The sequence below is a fragment of the Engystomops pustulosus genome, chromosome 2 (genome assembly GCF_040894005.1).
Source record: "Engystomops pustulosus chromosome 2, aEngPut4.maternal, whole genome shotgun sequence".
NCBI lineage: Eukaryota > Metazoa > Chordata > Amphibia > Anura > Leptodactylidae > Engystomops > Engystomops pustulosus.
This window is the reverse complement of record NC_092412.1, coordinates 111636147-111663306: the sequence shown is the minus strand read 5'-3', so window position 1 is coordinate 111663306 and position 27160 is coordinate 111636147. Positions and strand designations below refer to the sequence as shown.

At 40.4% G+C, this 27160-nt stretch overlaps 1 protein-coding gene across 50 annotated transcripts in view; it reads right to left on the bottom strand.

The window, feature by feature from the left end:
* Positions 1 to 25338, bottom strand: part of ABI3BP (ABI family member 3 binding protein) — a 206967-nt gene extending 181629 nt beyond the window's left edge. For all 50 annotated transcript variants that reach the window (XM_072135990.1, XM_072136015.1, XM_072136010.1 and 47 more), the window contains exon 1: positions 25172 to 25338. In XM_072135990.1, coding sequence (XP_071992091.1) covers positions 25172 to 25250 — 79 coding nt within the window. In that variant the 5' untranslated portion in view covers positions 25251 to 25338. The remainder of the gene's footprint in view (positions 1 to 25171) is intronic.
* Positions 25339 to 27160: the final 1822 nt, after the last annotated feature.

Below are 27160 nucleotides of genomic sequence, written 5' to 3'. Positions count from 1 at the left end.
GGTGAACTTCAGAGTGAAAAAAATAGCCAAATGTCAGAATATTCCTCTATTTTACCACCTATAAAAATTGGGTCAAACATTTGCTATTGATCATCAGCCTGTCCCTCAAAGAAACAAAGCACTCACACAGCTCAGTACCTGAAAACAGATTACAGGTGTAATAATATAATGATACACAATAGAGGTATTATAACATAAGAAAACAAAAAAGGTATTTGTGTGACCATACTGGCACAAAATTAAAGCTTTTGTGTCATTTGGATTTCACATGCAGCATGTAAAAAAATGAATTTTATTTTGTGAATTTCCCTATAAATGATGCTCCTAGGAAGCTAAATACGTTTAGCAAAAAACAAGCCTCAGTGAAAAAGGATTTAATAAAAGGAGTGAAAAACAGAAATTAACAAAAAAAGGATAAGGAATTTATAATCCTTATGAAAAAAACGGAAATGATAAACTGAAAAGAGTCTGGTCTGTAAGAGATAAAAACGGATTGATGTTTTCCTTAGGACATAGAAATAAAACTTCCACAGAACAGGAATGTCTATATATGGGTTAATTGTATAAAATAGCTTTCTAGGAAATGTGACTGAGAAAACAATCATCTAATTATATAAGTGTCTAAACAGTGAAAATAATGGACCAGTGAGAATAAGAGGCCAACTTCACAACAAAAAAGTCATACTCCTGTGTAAATCTATCATCATTGTGTGAGATGACAGATGTCAAGTGGATTTCTAAGAGGCACTTCCACAGATAGTCAGAGAAAACGGCAGGCAATTGGCACACAATATTTCCTCTTGAAATTATATTACAGGCTGTGGTTCAGTGTTTGGTGGGTAAACCTGAACATTCATGCTGAGCCAATATTTTATTTATTTATGCCCTAATTTCTATCTGTTTCTTCCTCCATATGTTTCATATATTACATTGCATTTTTTCTGATTTTGTGAACATGACTTTCTATTATATTCTCTTAGAGCTGTAATTGAAAACAGTTGTGCTTTCTCTCCAACTAATCCAATATAAAAATACATCCAGGGAATAAATTAAAGTCGTCACCATAAACATGTCTGATGTCATAAATCAGCATATTACATATAATGAACACTAAAGGAATGGTTATGGTACAGTTATGTCTTATACAGGAATGTACATGATATAGTACAATATTGTCCATACAAAAAGACACTGTGACTATATATTCGATCCCCTAACATCACTGGTTATAATTATATTACTGTATTACATAGTCTCAAATTCTAACCCAGCTATAAGTAAGTAAACTATATTCAGTTTCAGTTTAGAGCCTCCTTTGTCAATTACCAATTCACTGCATGCCTTTTTAAATTATGGCAATATTTTATGTTGTTCTGTTTGTTAGGAATAATTCTAGTGGAATGGATTTCCATCCTTTGGATTTTGGCAGTTAATGCTACTTTGCGGTTGGCCTGTACGCAGAGAACATGCTTGCAAGAAAGCCTATTTAGTCTGCTAGAGTGTGTATAATAAGTGAAACAACATTGGCAGTGTTTCTTAAGCTTTCATTAAAAGACCACAATGTGCAACATTGAAAGGCTTTAAGTAGGTGCTTGTATATTTCAAAGATGTTTGATATCGTACCACAGTTTTCCCAACTTTTAAACTTTGCAGAATAACCATATCCATTAACTTCCTCATTTTGATCTCAGGGAACACAGTAAGCTGTGATCAGTATGGCACTACTATGTGGAATGGTGTTACTCAGGAGAAAATTATATTATAATGTTCTCTATTGTATATGTTCTTCTGAAACAAAGTATGCCAAATTTTAAACATTTTTTGTCGGTTACACAATACGAGGATGACCACCTAGGCAAAACTACTAAACTCAAATTAAACTCTGTGGTGTCCAATCTGTTTGTCACAAATACCGTGGTGCTCTAATTCTGGTTGATGTATACATTTGCGATCCCCAATTTAAAAAAAATAGTTCGCTGACTAAAGGATGAGAATACTTGTCCTAACTAGTGGATACTAGACATTATAGAACTGTAATTGTGCCAGTGCCATTAGCAGCAGGATTGGCTATTTCTAAAAGCTTGATCTCTACTGCATCTGTTCTGCATTGAGAGATCAACCGCCGCAATGTGAGCACAGATTGCTAGGAGGTTATCCATGGTAGCCAGAGACCCAAGGGCTCCATGTCTGCCATGTATGGAAGCCTATTTTGCCCACACTAAGGCAAAAATGTCTATTTACAATTCAAAATCTAAAGGGTAAAATGCCCATGGAAAAAGGCAAAAATGTCCATGAAAAATGTATAGTTACAATGCATATTGCATGGCAGTAGCCGCTTAGAAAACACACATGTTGCACAAGTCTTGCTACTCCTATATAACATGCTCACTCCCTAGGTGGCTACAGCTATATATCATACTAGTTGTTGTTGTGGCTACTGTTATAAAACATGCTTGTTTCTTAGGTGGCTGCGACTACAGAACATTTTTGTTGCCTAAATGGCTACTGCAATATAAAATTTGCTAGTTGCATAGGGATTTCCATACTTACTCTGCAGCTTCTTAGTACCTTATCACCAGCATTCTGCTCTTCTTCAGTGCACATTCCCTGCTACTGCCAGTCGTGTTCTGTGTGCCAAGTAACCCTGACAGTAGCCACGAGTCCCGAACAGATGAGGACAGTGTGATAGCTAAGAATAGCGAGATCACACTGTCTGCATATACAAAAGTTTTCGGTGACACTGTCTGCCTCTGCTTGGATAATGTCAGGGAACATTATCATAACATATGCCTCTCCACCTTCAACAGTGGAGAGGATTACAATGGTCAGATACTGGGACTGATATTTCAGCAAGCACAGGGGCTAGAAAGAAAATTCCAAACATTCCTGTTCTTAAAGAATGGTATGTCCATCACCAGTATACAATCTCCCCAAGTCTCTCTGAGGTAAAGATCATGCATCCTTAAATATTAAGATGTAGGGCGTCTGAGATGTAAAGCCAAGGTTTACTGCCCTAGTTTCATTGCACCATAACTCCAGAAATTAGTCCAATGAGAACATTAAACTAAATCCCTAACTTAATCCCTTTTTTTACCTGCATGTGGATAGGCTTAAAATAGTGATACTTGGGACACTAAACTGCTATTCAACAAGAACTCGAGATGGTGTATAGTACAAACTAGCAATAAACTATCTCAATGTAGTGGTTAATTGGTCTACAGCTCATGGAAACATCATTGTCATATCACTCTATGTTTATCTGACTTACTGGATGGCCTATTCACCCACTTGTGTTTTACATGTTACATTTTATCTAAGATAAAAAGTGTTACATTAATATGAGAGCACACGTTAAACATGATATGACTTGTTAAGCTCTCTTGTGTCCTATTAATGAAGGAGTTAATAAAAGAAAGGAACGTTTACTTTTCTTCTAGTAAGAGATATGTAAGGCTGGCAAGTTTATACGTGCAACTATAAACAAAGAACGAAGGAGGGCAGCATTTATGCCTCAGTGACATTTTGGAAAGGATTCAGGGATCTGCACTTTCTATAATTGGAACAGATACATCACTCTTGTCATTTAAGCATAACACAAAAGATCACGGAGAACTATATTGAGGATTGCATTTCATGTAATAATAGTTATATATTTTAACACATGGTTAATTGCACTTCCATATGTTTGCAGAGAAAAAAGTAAAATTAAATTTATCAGGAGCATGAATATTATATACTTTTTCATACATAGAACATTTAATATGTATTAATATATTTTATTCCCAGCAGGTCGTAATTTGCTTTGAGTATTCAGCTACCACCAGAGGCATAACTAACTAAAGTTTATCTTGGACCCTTTGCACAAATTTTCCTAATGCCAATCAGTACTTTTCAGCAGCTCACATGGCCCACTATTGTAACAAATTCATTGTCAAAGTCTTATGAATTTAGGGGGACAGGTAAAAAAAAGCCCCACCTTCCAAAAGAAATATATATATTTATAATATTAAGCTGTGTATGGTAGATACAGTGGGTCTTAAAGGAAACCCGTCATCTAGAAAAGACGCATTAAACCTTACTCACCCCTCCCCCACTGTGCTTTGGTGAAAAATGTAGTGCAGGAATCCCAGCTTAAATATGTCTACTCCCACCAGTAAAATCATTCCACAAACTTTTTCTGCCACTGTCTATGTTGACTCCGCCCATTGCAAGGTGTGTGAAATGGTGTGGAGACCTGCAGTTTCCCCACGCAGTACTCACTGATACATTCACCATGTAATGAGAGGAACAGGGTTAAGCACAGGAGGTAAACAGGGAGAGGACTTCCTGTCTGCTCAGGCTAAGATCTGAAAAGATACAGAGCTGTCAATCAAAAGGAGGAGGAGTTCACTGGCAGCCTAGAGAAACATGACTTCTATTTTTTCCATACTCATTGGCATATCAGAAAAAGTCTGTAATTAAGGTACAATTACCTTACAGTCTGTAATTAAGTCGCAAAATTCACTGAAGACCAAATGCCACATGTATCAATAAAGAAAAAACGTTAAGATACATCTGACCAGCAGAAAAGAAAAAAATGTCTAAAAAACAGACAGAAAAAGTCAGACTTATGATACATGTGCCCAATGTCACAATACCTGATATGGAATTGGCCCATTTGAGGATGAGGGACAGCCTCTGAAACGGCAAACTCCTCAATGGCAGGAGCTGAAACAGGACCAATATCCTGGGGATCATCTTTGTAGTAGGAACACTCACCACCTGGGTGTCATCTGCTGTAGCTTGTATGTCAGCAGCCACTGAAGGGATGTCAGGAACTCCAGAGGCTCTGGAACAGCTGGCAGGGGACACACAGAATATGTAGCTGTAACAGGAACAGAAGAAAAAGTTGGGGGGGGGGGTCATCTGCTGCAGATGTTGCTGTAGGTCCCATGGAGATCACTACAGGAGCAGTGGATGGAGGCATCCTTGAGCTCACTGAATCCATTACAAGAACTGTAGTGCTAACTGGCTATTCCTACTCATTACTGACCAGTGGAGGAAGAGCTACCCACAGGAGCAGCGGCACTTGCCACCAGGGATTTAGCCCATGCATAGGGCAGCAGCTCAGCCGCAGGCTGTGGTCTGGTCGGTTGTAGCAACACCACCAGAGTCACAGCTGGAGCAAGTGGGTGCTGTAAAAGATTCTCAATTTCGGGTGGATGAGAAGGACTTACTGCTTCTGAGTACGATAAGAGAAATCTCTGATACTTCATGGTAGTTAACCAGGTGTGCTGGCTGTAGGAGGCTCAACATGTAGGAAATCAAAGTTGGCCAATTAACTCTCTTTTCCACTACTGACAGGAAGGCATTTTCGCTGTGCAGGTTAACCCTTTTGTGTTTGGGAAGCGCTCCCACAACATGAAGCAGCATAAAAACAGTCCAATAAAACAGAAGGCCTTAACTCTTTCAGAGCAGCTGGGTTATGCACACAATTAAATACAGCCAGTATAAGGCACAGTAAATCCTGTTTGTGATGTCACTTGCAACATCCCCACTGAGGCCAACAGTAGGCTGCCTCGATAGTGGCTAGGCCAGAGGTGTCACATGAGTCTTGGTCCAAAATTAGGCCTCATACACATCCATCTGGTCCGGCAAGGTGAAGCAAGAAGGAGGATGCTGTGTTACAATGAAGGTTTATCAGTCCAGCTGTAGGTGACTACCCCTCAGCAAATGAAAAGAGGGAGCCCCTTGATGGAAGTGGCAGGCCAGGCCGGATATCTCCAGTGAGCCGGCGCATCTCTGATGCATGAGCTGCACAGAAATCAGCAACATGTAGTTTACAGCACAAAAATGGTCTTGATAAATGTTCCGGGAGGCATTTTAGACTGATTTTTTGGCATAAATCCGTCTGAAATCTGGTACAGTTGATTAATGAATTTCCCTCAATGACTCTGAAAGAGAGCGACCCAGCCTTATTGTTACTATAAGCTTCATGGTTGGGAGAGGTCTGCAGCCCTCTCCAGCCAACCTTAGTAAGCTGCACCATAGTAACTGGGTGTAGAATTTAGTAAAGGCCAATCCTCTGAGACATATTTATTCAGCTCCAGATTTCAATACTTTGTTGGACTATATTTAGCTGCAATGACAGTATTGTAGGACTATATTTAGCTGCAATGACAGTTCCAAATATTGTGTGGAATATCTCAACTTTGCACATCTAGAGTTTGGAATTACTGTCCAATCTTCTACTCACTATAGCTCTAGCTCAGTCAGATTAACTAGAGAATATTTATATAAATCAGTATCAATCCAGAGATTCTCAATGGGATTAGGGTTTGGACTTTGGGCTGGGACTGTGCCATGTTCCCAAAATGCCCAGTCTATCAAAATATAGAAATAATACCCAATACGGTAGAAATGGAAACGTCAGCTCATCACCCAGCATTACACTGGTCTGCATGCCGAAATATGAAAAAGTATTGACCTCAGAATATAGCAGGACGAAGACTTTTTATTAACAATAGTGTCATATGGATCTCACAGTGTCATAAAAAAGAGACTCAGTTTTTGGTCAATTTCATCACAGTTGAAATTTTTTTCCAACTTCCCAGTATACGGCATGAAATAAAGAAAAACTAAGACTAGGAAGTACAATTTGTTTTGAGAAAAGCCCTCATACAGCTCTTTACACAGAAATATAAAATGTCAATGCCTGTGGCTTTGAGGGGTTAATACATGAATATCCTTTAATGCAAACCAATGCATTTTAGCTTTGGCTGTATGTTTATCATTATTGACTCGTGAATATACGCTCTTTTCAGACCTTTCCCAGATTGTCCTGTATGGCGTTCCATCTATTTTACCATCAACTCTAAGCAGATTGCAATCCCTGTTGAAGCAAAGGACCCGCACATTAAGATGCTGCCTCCTCCATGTTTCATGTTGGTCATGGTGTCTATAGGGTGATGTGCAGTGTTGGCTTTCCTCCACGCAAAGTGTTTGGCATGAAGGCTAAACAGATCAATGTTGGTCTAATCAGAACAGAGCACCTCTTTCTGTATCCCACACTTAGCTTTGTGGATTACATGACTAGTTGTCCTGTGGACAGATCAGAGAGGTTGAATTGTCCCCAATTTCAGTTTTTAATGTGCAAAAGTAACAATTATCTTTTAACTTCACAAAAACTTCATATTATGGGGAACATTTACTAATTACCTTGCACAAGCTTTCTGTCCGAGTTTGCCTGTTCTTTTATGTAAACTGCTTGCACAGGTATATAAGAAGTGTCCGTGCCACTATTCTTCATGCAAAACAAGTTTCGTCATTGAAATGAGTCCGACAGAAGTGTGTAACACAGCCCTTGTTAAAGGTGCACTCTGTCAGGGCAGTGCAGAGAGTGCCAGATTCATGAAGATGCCGATGCCCTTTTTCGTTTTTGCGTTTTAATTTTTCACTCCCCACCTTCAAAAATCTATAACTTTTTTATTATTCCATGTACAGAGCTGTGTTATGGGTTATTTTCTGCGTAACAAATTACACTTCAAAATGGTGGTATTTAATATTCCATGCTGTATACTCGTAAGCGGGAAAAAAAATTCCAAATGCAGTGAAATTGGTGGGCATTGTTTGGACTCTCCTTGGACCTCCTTCATTTGGGTAATTTCATGCCTTCCAGCATAGCCTTCAGCAGCTTGTACCCTGTTATCCTTCTTACTTTGGGATCTTTTTTGCTCATTTCATTTAGTGTATTGTGCTGTTTGGTTATACTGGAGTACTTCAGTGACTCATTTATTCTCTTTACAAGTGTTGGTCCAAGGGGGTCCTTTTGCAGGGTGTCAGTCACTATCGCATGACTGCACCTGCTACGTTCTCATCACGGAAGCAGTTGATCTGCTTCTTTTGTGTTTTAATTGTTTTTATACTGTTTGTCCATTTGATTTTCCTAAATGTGTATTTGAAATAAAGGATTCAATTTTTTCAGCTACTTGACACATGCGTTCTCTCTAAATTTCTATATGCTATTTTGTTCATGTGTGTAGCATCATTTTGATGTGGTTACTGTATTGGGATTTGATTCCGTTCTGAACAAATTGGTGAAAACACACATTCGCGCCATATTCATGTGGGCTTGGATTTTACGGATTTACCTGTATGCCCCAAATGAAATGTCTACTTTATTCTTTGGGTCGGTCCGATTACGGAGATACCAAATTTGTATAGGTTTTATAATGTTTTCATCTATACATCTTCTGGCGCTTATAACTTTTTTATACTTTTGTATACAGAGCTTTGGGAGCGGTCGTTTTTTTGTGACTTTTGATGACATTTACAATGTTATTTATAGGACTATATGACCTTTTGATCACTTTTTATAGAATATCTTATAATTTTTTTAAATGGCAATGCATTTTTTACTTTGGCCGCTATTTTCCGTTACGGGGTTAAACGCAGTGCAAAAACGTTTTTATATTTTAATACATCGGGCATTTTCAGACGCGTCAATACCTAATGTGTTTATGATTTTTACTGTTTATTTATATTTATATCAGTTCTAGGGAAAGGGGGTGATTTGAATTTTTATGTTTTTTTATTATAATTTTTTAAAACTTTTTTTTATTTTTACTATTTTTCAGACTCCCACAGTGTGGCAGTATATGGGGATTTTCCTCTTTAAAGGGTTAACACAAAGCAGCCGCAGGTCTTCGGAAGACCCGAGGCTGTCATGCCGACGGATTGCCGCTCCCTGATGATGTCACAGGGAGCGACGTTCCTCGGCAAGATGGTGGCGATGACGTCACGGGGAGTGACGATCCTCGGCTAGATGGTGGCGCCCATGCGCTGACATCTTTTTGAAGCTGCCAGCAGCTTCACTGGCAATGATAGGCAGGAAAACACAATATACAGCAAAGACTTACCGGCTATGGAGAGGGCTCAGCCTGTATTACGTCACATGTCGGTAAGGGGTTAAAATGAGATAAAGTTCAAAAGGAACAGATACTTTGGCAACCCAGTCTATCTCAATAATGACAGATTGGACAAAGCAGCTCAGCTCTTTATAAGGTGTCTGACTACATAACGGCCATTTAGATACAATGGGGCTTATTTACTAAAGGGTCGTGCACTGCAATTTCATCGGACTGTTCGCCGTTTTCGAGGATTGCATGGCTTGGACAGGTATTTAACCGGTGTATGCGCTGGCATTTTGTCGCATGCGATTGTTTTTTGGCGTGTCTGCGCTGGCTTCCATGCGACACAATTTAGGGGACGTGCCGCCGGACGATCTGACAGATGCGGACATAGTGCGGGATTTAGCTTTCAAACAGTGTCAAAAGACAATGCAATTACATGCACCAGGAACAAGAAGGTGAACTCCGGGGGACCTGAGCGGGGAAGCGACACATGCAGGATATCAGGTGCACAATCTTAGTGAATCACAGAATTATTGTCGGACAATGCACTTTCTGTGAACTCAAGGGGACAGGTAAGTAAATGAGCACCAATATGTATGGTAGATAGCTTCATAATATTGTATGTATGCCAGCTTTATGCGTTGAGAAGAGAATATGCTACAGTAATATTCAGTGATGTCTTCTCTGATTCTATTGAGAGGAGTTAAATGTGAACATTGTAACCCTTGCGGCTGCATGTTCTCTATAGCCGGGGTTACTTGACTATATACTGACCTGCTATTTCTGACATTAAAAGGATAAGAATCTCTTAGGGGGAGGGGAGAAACCTCTGGAAACTTATGTCATAAAGTTTGTGTCAAAAGTGAGGAAGTTTTACACTTTTTTAATTGTGAGACACGAAAATAGATCTAAGTGTTGCACAAGAGCTTATGGACCCAGTGATAACCAATAAAACCTTTATAGTTATGCCACTGCTACCACTTTAACAACCATTGTTGTTGTGATGGAGCCTAAGGTGTCAGGAGGGTTGAGACTAGTCAGCATTACTGTGAATCTTTCTTACCCACATGGACAAAGCTATAAACTCACAGGTCCAGGAGTGTAAATGTCCACTATAACAAGGCCACGGATTGGCCGAAGCACTTATGATCAGGCACAGGAAACAGGTACAGTGCGGGGTACTAGACAATTGATCAGGTTATGTACACAGATTTTTCACCACCTGCCTCTGCCATGCAAAGAAAACCCTTTAATAATAAAATACAATTAATTTGTCATTGTGAAATTAACTATAGTCATTATCATCCACACCTACCCTTAATGTTTACAAACTCACATACATGCATTTATTATTATAGCCTGAGGGAGAACCCTTGTAAATATATTTCTTTAGCTTCACAATTTATTCATTTAAACCTACATTTAGAACAGTACAGTAATGCTGTACAACATGTCACCAATTCCTTCATTACCCCATACTGGTTACAAAACTATTTCTCTTAAATACTGCTATTTTAGTTACATGAAAAATAACAAACTATGTTTGTTGGCTTGCCCCAAGAAACACTTTCCAAATGAATTTCACTGTTTACTTTGTAAACGCCTTCTCTAAGGATTATGACTCAGAGAGGAAAAGAGGATTTGTGGTGCATCAAATTGGTTAATTCTCTTGATTATAATTTTGAAACAGAACTCAAATTAGTGAAAATAATTAATAAAACCTAAATGTTATTTTGCTTATTTTTAACATATGAATACAATATCAAACTAAACTTGCGTTAATAAAATTAAGATAATTGCCTAAATAGGCATTTAGAAATTTATGTACAATTGTCACCCAAATGACCTTATTATCTGTGTTTAGGCTGTTTGTAGGTTGATATAATACCATTTTTGTCACCATTATTGTATTTGGTTTTAGCACCAACCTGCTAATACGAGGTACAGTTGCTTGGACATTCAAAATTTGAATGTCTTTACTTCAAATAAAAAAAGACTTTATCAGTGGAACTGATATACATAGCACCCAATGACTACGAACAGCTCTGTTACTTTAAATTTGGATTGTACAATGCGATAAAACAACTCTTTCCACTAAAAAATATATTAGTAGACACCCACTCTGTTATAATTTATGGTTGCAGATACACACTGTCCCAGTGTTCAGTGTAAACGGGTCTGACATAAACAGATGTGTACAGTACTTGGCTGTCTAGTACTAACTATGGACTCTGAATGGCATCAAAAGTGGTGGTCATTCTTTGGTCGCCGAGACTTCTCGCTGGCAAAATATGACTCTCCTCTGCTAATTATCATAGGATCTTTGGAGCAGTTTTTTAAAGTTTAATGAGCAACATATAGGGGGTCATTTACTAAGGGCCCGATTCACGTTTTTTCCGTTGTGTTACCCGAATATTTCCGATTTGCGCCGATTTTCCCTGAATTGCCCCGGAATTTTGGCACACGTGATCGGATTGTGGCGCATCTGCGCTGGCATGCACACGACGGAAATCGGGTGGGCGTGGCCGAACGAAAACCCGACGCATTCGGAAAAAACGCCGCATTTAAAAAAAAAAAAGTGTTGCGGGACTCGCTCTTACCTTCACCAGGTATAGGCCGGTGAATTTCAGGGCATTCCGGCGGGCCTCAGGGAACTTCAGCGCAGCAGCGCCACCTGGTGGACATCGGAGGAACTACCTTAGTGAATCCCGGCCGGACCCGGATCCATCACAGACAATGCGCCGCTGGATCCTGAATGGACCAGGTTAGTAAATCTGCCCCATAATGTAAAATAGGGAATTCTATAAAGGGCATTTCATACTCTACCTGAGGGAGGGTGCGTTAGTTTAAAGGAGAAGCGACACATGCAGGATATTGGGCACATGAATCGCTGCAAAGTGCATTGTCGTTAGACAATGCACTTTCGGCGAACTCCAGCGGACGGGTAAGTTAATGTGCAGCAGTATATTCGAAAGTTGTATAACTTTTCATTACACTAACAATATCAAATATTTGCTGAAAGCGGACAACACCCTTTAAGGAAAGGCTATGTCTTTGTGGCCTTATCAACCAATCACAGCCCAGCTTTCATTCATCAAAACAGTGAAAAAAAATTAAATTGCTTCCTGGTTGGATGCTATATGTGTGGCTGTAGTGTTAAAGGGGTTATCCAAGTGTTTGTAAAATTCTGCGGGTAGGCTGGTGAAGCATTTTTAAATAAAGAAATCGGTACTCACCTCCTCAGCCACTCCATACATCCAATGCTGCCTCGCCTGTTTGTTTACAGGGGCATGGAAGTGCAGCCGAGTTTGGCTTCCAGCCACCCAAGGTGGCTGGCCATACCCACCACTCACTGTATCTCAGCACCTGATACAGACGTGGCCTGGTGAGATGGCGGCACATGCGGTAAGTACAGGTTTGTTTTTTTTAAAATGACTCACCAGCCTGCCCCAGAATTTTACAAACACTCGGATAACCCCTTTAATGGTGTAAAAATCTGGTGACAGTCCCTTTAAGGAATTTCTGAAGGGCAAAACTTGTGGGTGTAGGACACCAAGGCCCTGTCTTAATGCTCCCATTAGTTGTCAGTTTTCCATATATATATATACTATAAACAACACATTGTAGTTGCAAACCTGGTATAGATTTCATATTGGGGACCATCAGCTCGAGTCTATGGGGCTTATTTACTAAGGGACGTGGATCACACTTTTGTCGGACTGTGCGCTGTTTTCGGTATTTGCATGCCTTTGACAGTTACTTAACAAGAGTTTGCGCTGGGATTGTGTCGCACGCAATCGGACTGTGTCGCAGCTATGCTGGATTGTATTCGACAGAAATTGGGGGACGTGCTGACGGACAATCCGACTGATTCGGACTGAGCATGAAATTTAACTTTCAAATTGTGTCGCAAGACCAAGCACTTACATGCACCAGGTAGAAGGAGGTGAACTCCGTCGGACCTGAGCGGGGAAGCGCCACATGCACAATATCGGGCGCACAATCTTAGTGAATTATGGCAGGGTGCATTATCGTCGGACAATGCACTTTCGGTGCACTTTTCCACTTTATTAAAGGGAACCTACCACCACATATCTACCTATAAATGTAGATCGGGTGGTAGGTGGAACTATAGGGCGTGAGGATAGCCCTTTTAAGGGCTCACTTCCCCACAAACTTTTATTAGATAAATATGTAAATTTTCTAAACGGCTACTGTTCCTCTTAGTAGCCTCTTTGTAGCCTCTTTGTACCTCCTACCAAAAATCTTCGGCGTGCTGCACATGCGCAGCGGCAGACGGCAGGATTCTCGGACAAGGGCGCACAGCTACGAGGAGCTGCGTGCCAAATATTCTTGGAAGGAGGAACAAAGAGGGGCGTGGAGTAGCCGCGCCATGTAGCCTCAGATAACCCCTAGTACATTTACACCCTGTAGCCTCAGTACATTTAGAAAATGTACATATTTGCCTAATAAAAGTTTGTAAAAGATTGTGGGGACGTGAGGATTAGCACTTAAACGGGCTATCCTCACATCCTATGGATGTACCTACCACCCGATCTACCTTTATAGGTAGATATGTGGTGGTAGCTTCCCTTTAAAAAATATGAGGGTGTGGGGCTGTAACACAAAATAAGAATGTACTCAGCTTCTCTGGCGATACTGGTCTCCTACACTGTGGTCTGTCGGAGCCATGCCCCTGTTTGCTTAGAGGGGAAGGCACGCCCCACCTGCACTGTCCCAGTGCCATGTTGAAGCAAAGCATGCCTGCCTATAAACATGCCTGGCCTGTACTATAAATTTATTTATATTTTTACGGCGCCCCCAGACCACCCCTAGATTTTTGAATAAATTCGAACAACCCCTTTAATGTTGTTATCGTTTGATATAAATAAAAGGGATTTCTGTATTAACATTTTTTTCCTGCTGTTTTTAAGAAGACAGAAGGTTTAAGGACTGTCATTCTTGTGATTAGAGGGTATCCTAGTGGTTGACACTCAACCAGTAAAGAAAGTTGTCTGAGATTAAAATCAATAGCTTGAATACTCTTTTAATGAAATACTAAACTCAGAACACGCACCCATGAAAATTTTAACACAAATATATACCATATATACTTGAGTAAAAGCCGAGTTTTTCAGCACAAAAATGTGCTGAGAAACCCTAACTCGACTTATACTCAAGTCTATGAAAAAAACCTCCGCAGGTCCTCTTTTGTCTTCAGCGCTGACTCTGTCTTCGGCTCCCCATGTGATCCAGTTACGCACACCATGACATCAGCCGCTTGCCGATATCATAGTGTGTGCAGCGTTATCGGCACACACTATTATATCAGCAAGCGGCTGATGTGCGGGAAGCCTTAGACGGAGCCAGAACCAGAGCTGAGGACCTACAGGGGGTGTCAGAAAGGTGAGTACCAAGTTTTGGTTTTTTTTAAGACTGGGCAGGGGGCTTCTGGCTATATATTAAGGGCAGGCACTGGCTAATTACGGTGGGGGGGCAGGCACTCGCTATAGTACAAGGGGGAAGGCACTGGCTATACATGAGGGGGCAGGCACTGGCCATATACTGGGGTCAGGCACTGGCTATATACTGGGGGGCAGGCACTAGCTATATAGAAGGTGGCAGGCACTGGCTATAGAGAAGGGGACTGCTGGCTAAACACTAGGAGGCAGGGGGCTGGCTATATACTAGGGGGCTGTTGGCTATATACTGGGGGCAGGGGGCTACTGGCTATATACTAGGGGGCAGGCGTGGCTATATACTTGAGGGCATGTGCTTGCAGGCTATATACTGGGGAGGCTGTGACCAACGCATTACCCACCAAACGTGTATACCCGAGTCAATAGGTTTTCCCAGGTTTTTTGTTAAAATTAGCTTATACTCAGGTTGGCTTATACTCGAGTGTAATACGGTACCTATGATTTAGAAAACTAGACTGTAAAACTGAGAACTGTAACTTTTGACAAGGTGTTTCTACCACCACTGGTGTAATGTTTATGTGCTGCAACCTCCACTATACTAACTCAAATTAACAAATTAGCAAAAGATCTCTGCAGCAAATAACATACTGTACCAAGGCTACAAAAAGCAGTTATTAGTGTCTGCGCACTGCCAAGTTTTACAGTTATCATGGTTACAGAGAAATTCCAAGTAACAAGAAGATGAAATAAAAAACATCTGCATAGTTTGGGCATATGAAATGCTGTGTGTTCCAAAAGCAGCTAGGATCATACTGTACGTTATATATTTGGAAAGCATTTGGACTGTTGTTGTAGCACTTATAGCACTAATGTAACTCAGAAGCTGCCAAAATGTGTACTGTGCAAACATTTAGCTGTAGCTATTGACCAAGAGACCCAGTGCATTCCTTTCTCTGTGATTTCTGTTGTTTTGAAACTGCAGATTATTGCAAACAAGGTTCCTCTGGATCATGAAATTTACTGCTGTTAAAGGGTCTCACTGTCACCAGTTACCCCATTTTTACCCCATTAAACTACCAGTTCGGTATGAAATTTCCTTTCTAGAATTTCCTCTGTTATGGCAAATCTCACCAGTTTACCGCACTTCCAAAGTTGTGTAAAAAATTCTTATCTTTATTATGACACCCCCAGATGAAGACTTGGAAGATAAAGATGTGTCGCTATCCCAGAGTACTTCTGTGTCATCATTATTTCATGTAATGAATTGCTATTTGATATTCATAATTGCATGTCCTTACTTTTACATATCAACATTTAGCCTGGATTTTGTAACGTGATTAATGTGATTCCATAAGCTTATGTCCCTATGAACTATGTCTATCTGAAAGTTTCTATATGATATGTACAGTTTTTTTCGGACTATAAGACGCACCGGATTATAAGGCGCACCATGAATAAATGCCTGCTAAAACGTTTAGGTTCATATATAAGGTGCACTGGATTATAAGGCGCACCTGATTATAAGGATGAAGGTGGCAGACCTGTGCACAACTCAAGGCAGCTGTTGTCTGTAAGTATGGTTCATATATAAGGCGCACTGGACTATAAAGCGCACCTTTGATTTCTGAGAAAATCAAAGAATTTTTTGTGTGCCTTATAGTCTGAAAAATACAGTAATTGTAATTTCCTGGGTTGTCAGTGTTGACACCCACCTTTTCACTGCATCTGATTTTAAATTGTCTGTATATTCTAATAGTAAATAAAGGAACCTCTTATTTTTTCAACATGTTATGTTTTGTGTCGGCTTATACTATATTTTGTAGATGATATATATTCATTTTATAAGTAACTGTTGGGCCGGTTTTTAAAAAGTGGGGCCATGGGCAAAACTAAAAGTGGGGCCCCAATATACATACATAGATTATAGAAAGGTTTATAGATGCATAAATATAACGTAGACTATATATAGAGAGCTATGTAGATGATGTAAGATGGATAGAACTTGCGAACTTGAAAGCTTTGCCATCATCGCAAGCAACAACTGGCTGACAGTTCCAGTTCCTACCTAGAATAGTGCAAATCAAGAGTGTGAAAAGACAAGACAAAGAAGGGTCAAGCAAACTGTGTCTGGACCAAGAGGGCAGCTAAAGTAGAACATTTTTAGATGAAACCGCAATTCAAGCAAGAGGTCTGGCCAGGCAGAGGAGATGCAAAGTCAACGACAAGCAAAGTCACAATGGTGACTTGGAAATAATCTAAGGAGATATTTAGGAACAAAAAGACAGCAAACTAACCTAGACACTAGGCGATCTCAGGCATTGGTTGGAATAACAGGAAGAACTTAAAAACCATGTCACAGGATGAGAAAGAATGACTGACAGGCTGAATACCAAATTTGGGCCAGCAGTCAATGTTGCCACTTCTTAGCCGGGCTGAATGGAATCAGTGGTGCAATAGGGACTGACCACAGAGAATAACAAAAATTGCCAGCTCAGGATCAGAAATTAGGTTCTGATGCACATGTTGCAGTTCATGCCACTTGCTGTCTCTTGCAAGACTGTTTCATAACTGCCCTTCTAGCTGCATCCAGTAGCATAACTATAGCAGTCTCAATAGTAGCTGTGTCCATCCGCCAGAGGGGCCAACAAGCTTTGATCTCCTTTGAGGTCTTGCAATTTCAGCATCATAAATCTTTCAACTACAAAGCAGTACATTGAGATTTATGATGCAAGCCAATAGACCTGACCCTCCCTCTCCTCCCCTTAGGAAATACTTAAATTTTTAATGTCAGAAGTAGCAGCAGGTCAGTACACAGTAAAATAAACAGTGATTGCTCATAAGACCATGCCAAAAAGTTGTGTAGGGGCCCCAAGCAAAACATTTGCCCTTGGACCTGTGAGAATCTATTTATGTCCATGGTTGTTTCCAGTAAAAATTCTTTAACTGGCAAGTTGTTGCCCCAAAAGAGGAATTTTAACATTCCTAAGCTGAAAAAAATCCTTGGTCTTGAGACACATCACCAAAGTCACATAATTTAATAACATCTACTTTAACAACTTTAAACAAAGAAAGGCTTAATCATTACTTTTTTTTCTAAAAGTATCATCAACTTCACCTACACGTGATTGCTTATACCTGAAAGTTGCTGACTGCTGTGGGATTGAAGGACAGCTCCAAACCTATCCCTCCAGTTTACATTGAAGTTGCACCTCTCTCTCCCATATATAAATTGTGAGAGATTAATCATCCTTGCTGAAATATTTTGCACTTTTCAGACAGTACTGCCTGTAATGGACCGTGTGTGTCCCTTTACCCTGTGTAGTCATTGTATTTGCAGCTAGCTCACATGTATTTCTATGGGCTCATACACATATATGTGGACTCATCAGCCACATGTATGAGCCTAGTGCCCCTGAGAAAAACTCAGGTCCCATTCCTACCCCTGTTTGAGTCTCTGTCCTTCCGTAGAAGTCTATGGGAACACGTAAAATACAGATGCAAGATAGGTGTGTAGGTGTGTGACGTTGCTAGTTGCGACGTGCCCAGTTTTCTTGGTAACACAATCAGGTGACACTCCAAGAGGTTAGGGCAAGCTACTGACTTAATTTGCCTCCCTTACCTTTCCTTTGAGGGTCTGCAAAATTGGATGACATACAGATAAACTGTTCCTGTTCTGCTTACATGGCTTAAAGTTTTGAAAATACTCATTGAGTGATTTAGAACTCATTGAATTGATGGAAAACGTAAAGTGGTCAGGTATGTTAAAATATACATTTTTCATGGTGGTCTGTAGTCCTATGGAAGACCAGTAACTAGTTTTGAAACCTTCAAAAGTATAACTCCAGATTAAAATTAAGATGAAAAAAAGAAGATAAATAACTTCATACAGAAAACAGAAAATCTTTCCAACCAGAAAGTTTACTTATTTTACAGTTTATGGATTTTTGGGAATGTTGGACTTGCAATGTTTGATGTAATTCTATTGTTTTGTGATATTTGCATTTGAGAGTGGCTTTATAAAGGACCATAATTTGCAATATTAAATGAAATCTGCCTTCAAAATCCATCATGATAAATGAAGGGTCACTGAAAAGGTTTGTCCAGCCACCAAATTTATAAAAAAAAACCTCCTGTGCTCCTCGTAGTTACATGCCCTACCCCTACCTGTAAACAACCTATACTTTTCCCTCTAATTGCTGTGGCTAATAGTTTTTTGAAAGGTTATTACCTTTTTATAAGCTCTCTCTGGATAGTGTAAAAAAGATGGCCGTCATGCTCCGCAGAAGGACTTCACGTCCCATGATACACCACTCTCATGGAGCTGTCTGTGCTTGTGCACAGAACGCAAAGCGCATCTATTGGCTGCGTCTATATGGACAGCTAGTGCAAATGAGCACCACCTTGTGTGCGGCACACATGCATGCACTAAAGAGGCTGGAGAGTACATGCGGCGGTGGAACAAAGAGTTCAGACAACGCATCCGCGACTGGCAATCAAGCTAGTCTCCCTGTCATTACCGGGGAGATTGGTAACTACAAACAAGTTCTGTCCTCGTAACTGCTAATTTAATTTCAACAAAACAGCCAGGAATTGTTATTAATATTAAATTAGTTTATGCTTCTTACGCTTTTGTTTATCTACAACATAAAGAACAAAGTCTATGGCCTTTGTGCTATAGCTTTACAGGCTGCTACACTATGCAGGAGAACTTCTAGCATCTGACTAAAGAGAGATGAGACAGATCAGAGATGATGAGATCCATGAGATGGATATACTCTAAAACACAATGGGGCACATGTATCATAGTTTCAGCTATGCAAATTGTCTTTTTTTTGCGACTTCAAGTGCACCTCGGTCTCCACCTTTTGCAGTGTGCCTCATGTATCTTAACTTTCCAGATGTTCCGTGCGACTTTTCACCTTTTTTGTGACTTTTTTGCGACTTTTTAGGTGCAAAGGCAGGTGCAAAGGAAGTTTGTTATTTCATGGAACCGATTATAACATGTAAATTAGTATTATTTCACATGCTGTTTAACAATTTACACAGTAACCTCTTTCGTCAAAATTCTTATATTTTAAATTTTTTTTTTTATGGGTTACTTCTAAGGTTGAGGTCAAACATAGCGGTTTAATGATATTTTTACTGCATTTTGAAACTATTACAACAGTTGTGGAGAGGTGATTTGCCTTATTTCATTACTGTTAACATTTGTGTTTACAAAACACAATATGAACGCCGCATTAATGCATGTGTTAACATTGCGTTTACTATGCGTTTTGTAAATTCAAATGTTAAAAGTAAAGAAAGGCAAATCACCTCTCCACAACTGTTGTAATTAGTTTCAAAATGCAGTAAAAATTAAACATGTTAAATCCCAAATTAACAGTAGTGTCCACTCCAGTATCTAACCCCCTCACGTCACTTGTATCCATGTGGCTTTGAGACATTTGCGACAAAAGTCTCAAAAAGAAGCCAAAATTTGCACCTGCCAGGATAGTCAAAACTGAACATGTATCACAAGTAAAAAGACAGGATCATACATAAGGTGCAAAAACTAGCCACCAAAAGCCTCTAAAATTCACCTCAGAAAGACAAAACTATGATACATGTGCCCCAATAACACTTAGGGGTATAACGAGGAGAGTCTGGGCCCCATAGAAGCTTTATGAATTGGTCCTCCTTCCCCACTGAAAAATATACATAGTATGCACTTGTATAAAAACATATTAATATACTTATATACTCATTATATAGACATACAGCATTAATATACATACAGCATATACACACATACATACAGTAGCATATACCCCCTTGCTGCATATACACACACATAAAGCAAATACACACATACATACAATACCATATACAGACATACCAAATAATGGCAAAGTCTACTTACAGAGTTTCTTACTTGCCTGACCTGTCATACCACAGTCACAACTTCATGTGCAATGTGCTTTTGGGCAATTAGCACTTACTGAAGTAAGGGGTTCATTCATATAGGTGATCCATATTACATGGGAGGCCTACCAATCAAGTATTCCATTACAAGGAAACATGATAAATCCTACTGGCTTGGATTTGCAGTTAGACACTTTTAAATAATAATGTAAAAACATGGAAATATTAAACACTGAAGATGGACCTTAAAGAGACCTGCCATACAAATTTACCCACCCAAAATAAAGACTTCATTAAAAATGTATGATTAAAAGGCATTGCCCTTATCCATTGGCGTCTTTCCATTGCTGCAATTGCTTAAAAAAATCAGTTTATAAACTTCAGTTTGTAAACTTATATGCATGTCGCCTGATGTGAGTCCAATGAAGCCCTGCATATTCAGTGGCTACTGCATTGCCCTGCCTGCTTGTTCCTGATTGACAGGTCTCACTGCTACAGAACATTCTGCTGTGTAAAACATTGAGAGAGCTCTTTTACATTATTGGCCACTTCATGTCATGTGAACAGGGTCAACTAAGGTCCTGTTAAAACAGTCTACCCCATGTATGTATCTGATCACATAAAATCACAGCATGTCTTCATGGGGGATGGGGCTGAGTAGAAGTCCATGGAGTCATGCTGTGATTATGCCATGATACTGTAATGTGACCAGATACATACATTGGGTAGATTGGATCATGCCAGGGCTTATTGTGAAGAGTATGCAGTAAACTGTTGCACTGTGCATATCAAGAATGAATGCAATGAGTGCATTGTAAATTCTAAGGCTGTGTACACATCTTTGTTAAAGATCCAGAATAACAAAGGAAGCTGGGTTATTGTATCCAGCAAGGGTGCATTCACCTATATCAGTTACATCCGTTTTTATCTGCAAATCAGCACAACTGGATGTAAAATTGATGCAAAAATGACAATTTTGAGGATTAAATATTTGTGCAACTAATGGCAACTGATGGCAGTGAATGCAACTGAAAAACATCAAACACCTTAATCCAAAACCAAAGGACTGCTGCTGTCAGAGGTCGCACTAACATTTTTACCGAAGGGTAATAATACTCCTCTTACCATTTTTGAGGAGTATTTTTAGCCGATGAGGAGTATGAAAATTTTGGTAATACATATACACATCTCATAGGTGTTTATAATGTTAATAGACGCTATTTATACAAAAAGAATCATCTGTCTGCTCACTGCACACACACACACACACACACTGGCACGACACAACGGCACAGCGCACACAACGGCACAGGGCCGGCTCTAGGTTTGAGTAGGCCCCTGGGCAACAGAACCTCAGTGGGCCCCTTTGGTATAGCTCCCAAATTTTGTGGCAGATAACGTGTCCTATGGCCCCACTTTTGCCCCCTCTCCTAACCCCACTATGTGTTTTACATGTTATCATGTGTTTGGCTGCTTTGAAAGCCTTTTTATTCATTGCTAGACACGTAAACAGCTGTGTTGACACTTTCACATTTGCATACATTTCTAGCAATGAAAGAATATGATTTGAAAGCATCCAAACACATGGTAACATTAGAAACACATGCGTTCTTACCCATACATCCAAACACTGTGGGGCACATTTATCAAAAGTAGTGCAGCCTGTACTATGTGCAGTTTCCTCACAAGTGCGGCAGATTCATCAAAACTGGGACGCGTTCTTCATGAATCTGACGCCCCCTGCACTGCTCGGGAAGTGTCAACAACTTTTTTTATGCACCTTTGACATAATTCGGTCAAGACGCAGTAAAAAATATGGAGCACGGTCCGACTCTGCACCAGAACACCCTGTTTTGTGCAGGATTTTGTGGTACAGTGGACACAGCTGCCGTGACACAATACTGTCGCAGACACTTCATAAATACATGTACAAGCGGTTTGCACCTTCTTTTCAGTGCAAAGTCAGACAGAAACCTGTCGCAGACACTTTAATAAATGTGCCTTGTGTGAATGCACCGTCAGGGTTAATGTAAGGAAGCATCGATAGAATAGCAGCAGGGACATAATTTGGAGGCAAGGTGACCTGGCAAATATAGTTAGGTGGTTGTACATGGGAAAGAGATAGGAGGTCAAGAGGAAGGGAGTGGTGGAACAGGTGGCACACAGGTAACATTGCAGGGGGCAGAAAGTGGGCATAAAAAAAACACAACCAACTCTGTCAGAGTCAAGACTGAAAGGGTTAATTGCACACACAGGGCTTGACTCCTACCATGCTGTCCTCCTCAGCTAGGTCACAGGGTCACCATACATCAAACAGGAGAGGGCTTTGCTTCCTGTCCGTTTCTGTCTGAACGCTGATAATGCTGAGGCCAATCCGAGCAGTGGGAGGCTCGGCCATGGCCCGTACGGCTGTAACACAGACACTGAGGATGCAGAGAGTGACCGCTCTCTGCACATTATTATATCCCTGTCACACACCTCCCCCGCCTTAAGTGGGCCCTGCACTGGCACAACACAGCACTCACTCACATACACATAGAGTGCAGTGTACCGCGACTCACACTCACCCGGGATCACATAACTGCTGGCCGCTGCTGCAGGCAGAGATAATTGGAGCAGGACGGAGTAGCAGCGGCTCACATGTCTCCCCTGGGTCCGGCGCTCAGAGATCGCTGCATCCTGCTGAGCGGTCCCGCGCACGATGCGATCACTCTACTGCCATTCCCCTCCTATGCAGCGTGCGCCGTGCCGCTCAGCCTGCGCGCTACACGGAATAATTGCCAAGCGTATCTTTACGCATGGCAATTATTTTGGGGGGTAATGGCGCCTCATCACGCGTCTATGACGCGTGGTGAGGCGTTAATGCGATCTCTGGCTGCTGTCATATCACACTTTGACATTGATATCTTTTTCAGCTCCTATGGCAAATAGTTGGCAGATTATCAGTTTTTCATATGTAGATCAATGCAATCAACTGTATGGATGAATACCATTACCATTTATTTATTTTGATGACCTAACAATGTTTTTACTGTAATCAAAGAAATTATATTTACACCTAGCTTAAATTCACTGTCATTCAGAAAAGCTAATCTGTACCTTATTGATATTGATGGATTTGTTTAATAACTAGCCACCAACTCCAAAATTAAAAGAAAAAAATGAAATAAAATAACAACTCCATTCTTCTTAGAATGGACTTGCTGGGCAATTGCAGCTCACCTTTTATTTAAAAGGAACCTGTCACCAGGAGACCCATTTTAGCACTCCCACGGTCCCCACAGAGCATAGTACATACACTGCCAAAGTGTTTTTGTATAAAAAATAGGTTTTACAGAAAACATGGAGGAGCAGTTTCCCAAGGGTGGGGGGGAAACAGCTCCTTTCCAGCCACTCCCAGGTGACGAGTGCCTAGTCACACAGCAGATGCTAATGAAAGGTACAATATAACATATCTTTTTTTCTGTAAAACCTATTGTTTATACAAAAACACTTTGGCAGTGTATTTACTATGCTCTGTGGGGACTGGGGGAGTGCTAAAAATGGGTCTCCTGGTGACAGGTTCCCTTTAAGTAAGTGGGAGCTAAGCTACAGTAATACAGAAACCAGTGGCAGCTGGAGTTGGTTGATCAGTGGGGTCCCAATTGTTGGCTCTCCACTATTCTTTTATTGCCAATCATCAATAGAAAAAAACTGGAAAATCCCTTTCAGACCACATTTGTGTTAAATGTCACTAACAACAGTTATGTGCAATTTTCATATATATAGACAAAAGAAAGGGGATTCCTTTATATTTAATGGTTTAACCAACTCAAATATTATGTGCAGCAATGTGCTTCTGCTGGTGACACCCTTTATAGAATCTTTTAGATGTGCTAATGGTTACAATGACAATGTATGTAATAGCACGCCAGGAATGACACTTATATACTCATTTTGACATCTGACTTGCTCACCAACATCTTTTGTGAAAAGATTTTTCAGTTGATCAGATGCTAATCTGTCCGAGATCTGGGACTCAGAGCACACTCATTGAAGGACACTGTGCCAATCACCTGAGTACTTTTGGCATATTTTATAGCTCTTCTAATATTAAATAATCTGCCTTGAGACCAGTTCTCTGTACTGATATTATACATCCTAATGCTAACAATGCTTGGCAAAAAACTTTCTGCAGCTTTGTCCCTTTCATTTCAATGAAGCTAAGCTGCAGTACCAAGCACAACTTTTAGATAGACTATTTTAGAAGACATTTTCTACTTTTCCATTTTTATTATCCTGGAGAACACCTTTAAAACACTTAGGTTCATCTTCAGCTCATCATATGCACATTTACACTTTCTATTAAAAAAATATTTCTTTTCAATTTAATTTAATATTTGTGCAAAGTTTGTTCCATAAATTGGTAAATCCATAACTACTGCACAGAGATTTTAATAGATCTAAGTGCTTTCACAGGGATACAGTAGAGCTCAGGCTTGTATCCCTGTGTGCTCTGACCTGGAATAAGATCAAGAATGACAAAACATGTGTCACCGACCCCTCACTATTCCTGCTGTCATTGGGATCATATCAAAGGCTACTGTAGATGGTCCAGAGTCACATAGCTACAGTGACATGAGTCTGCACTATACATGGGGTAAAATTCAGATGCAGAATATTCTGACACTCCAGCTGCACTATTGCTATATGCCAAGAACAAGTCACATAAATTGACCCACCCAGGCAGAAGGGGGAGTGTTTTGCAAACTTTCCTCCACATCAATGTAACACAAATAATACATTATATCACAATATGTAACAGACAATATTAAGAATGCAAGTTACATAGGGGTATCACTAAATGCATTCATAGTTTACCCAGTGCACTGCATTGCATCATTAGTCTCCTCTGCTGTAGTTTACTGTATTTGTGCAAGATCATTACAACAAAACTTGTAGAAACTATTTACTTGCCTTTTGGTAACTTCTGTGCATTTTCAAGGTCAGCTAGTATAATTCCACAGAAAAAAAGGAGGAAGAGCCTTGAGATCATGTTTGCAGCTCCCAGCACAATGACAGATGCTGGAGTGTAACACTCAGCAAGGTGGCTGCAGTTTAAACTTCTCCACTTCCACTAGCAGAGGCAGTGACTGGGACAGAGCTAAGTTTAGCTGGGCGGAGCCATGACGGCATCTCCTAATTCTGCCTCATTTGCATAAGTGCAATATTCTGACAAGCTCTGTGAAGGCACATGCCTGTTATACTTCACTATTCCTTGTGTGCAGAAAGATTACAATGTATTCACCTGTGTGTAAGATTGATCTTTGGTAATTCTAAGGGTTTGGACTTTCTTACTATTCTGTACTAAGTTTATTTTCCTACATTCATACAACCTATTACTGTGATGTCACATCAGCTTCAGTGTTTTACATTTTACCTCACATGTCATAACACAAAGCTCAAAGCATTTATCTGACTAAGACTTCACAGAAAAGCAGTTTTATATGAAGTCGCTTACTGTACCTGACTGAGCTTATTGTGAGGTGACAACAGCTTTTGTGACTAACATCTACTTTTTTTTTCTTACACATACTGTATACATAATAGGCTACATTCACACGGACGTATGGGGGACGTAAATACTGCGGACTTATACCTGCCGTATATACATCCCCCATAGATGGCAATGGGTGCATGGCACCACACCGTAGCTGGGAGAAAGATACGACATGTCCTATCTTTCCCCGTATATATATCGCTGTGGATAGCCTAAGGCTACATTCACACACATGTATGGGGGGGCGTATATACGGCCGACGTATATACGGCCGATATACGACCCCCATACACTTCTATGGGCTCACAGCCCTGTACGGGAGCGGTACGGTGCAGCACATGTGCGGCACCGTACCGCTCCGTAGCCCGGGAAAAGATAGGACATGTCCTAACATTTCCTGTGATACGGCGCCGTGCGCTGTATCTTCCTATGGAGAGGGGCAGGGGTGAGCTGCGCTCATCCCCTGCTCCTCTCCGCGGCGCCGATGTATGCCCGCCATACTATGGTACGGCGGGCATACATCGTGTGAATGTAGCCTTATTGTGATGTCACAGCACCTTTTGTGATGCACATTTGTGATGTCACAGCCGTTTACCTCATTTTAAAAGATTTGTGATATCACAATGCTCAAAGATATTGTAATGATGGAAATACTACAGAAAAGCAGTCTTCATTGCCACAGTACCTAACTAAAACCTACTTAAGAGGTCACCAGAATGATTGAGTATCAAACAGTACAGTACATAAAATGTTTGCAACATCACAGTAAAGTACAGTTGACTTACCTGGTTGAACACTGTTGGTGATGTCACAGATACTGTACTTTTCTGACATAATTGTGATGTTACATCAGACAACGTGACTAAAACCTAATAGTTTGTTATAGAAGCTTATCCGAATAAAACCCACCTGTATTTTTACATCTATAAAATAGGCTTATTTCTGTGGTGTCAAGTTCCCTTAAGGTTTTAACTCTGGATTGTTTATGGTGCCAGCGACAAGATATGGTCCTTCTGCCCTCCTACACCATTTCTGGGATAACGGAAGACGTGTTGGTTCTGAAATGTGCAAGTTGTGCCAATTCATATGTTACTTTCATCCTGACAGACAGTTTTTAGCCTCTTTATTGAAGATATTCAGCCCTCTCAGTTAAAATACAGTTTCCAGGTCTTCCCTTTGGCAGATTTTTATGCACTTGTGATGTCACAAAGGTCACAGCTATTTATCTTACTAAAATCTCACAGATAAGCAGTCTTTAAAGGAAATCTAGCACATCAATTTAACCTATACAAAGCACCACCATAACTATGAGGATTTTAGTCAGTCTCGCTGCACACTACTTCATGTTTAGATATATCAACTACATTCAACCATATGTCAGGCCAGGGTATTTGTCTGTGCTTAGA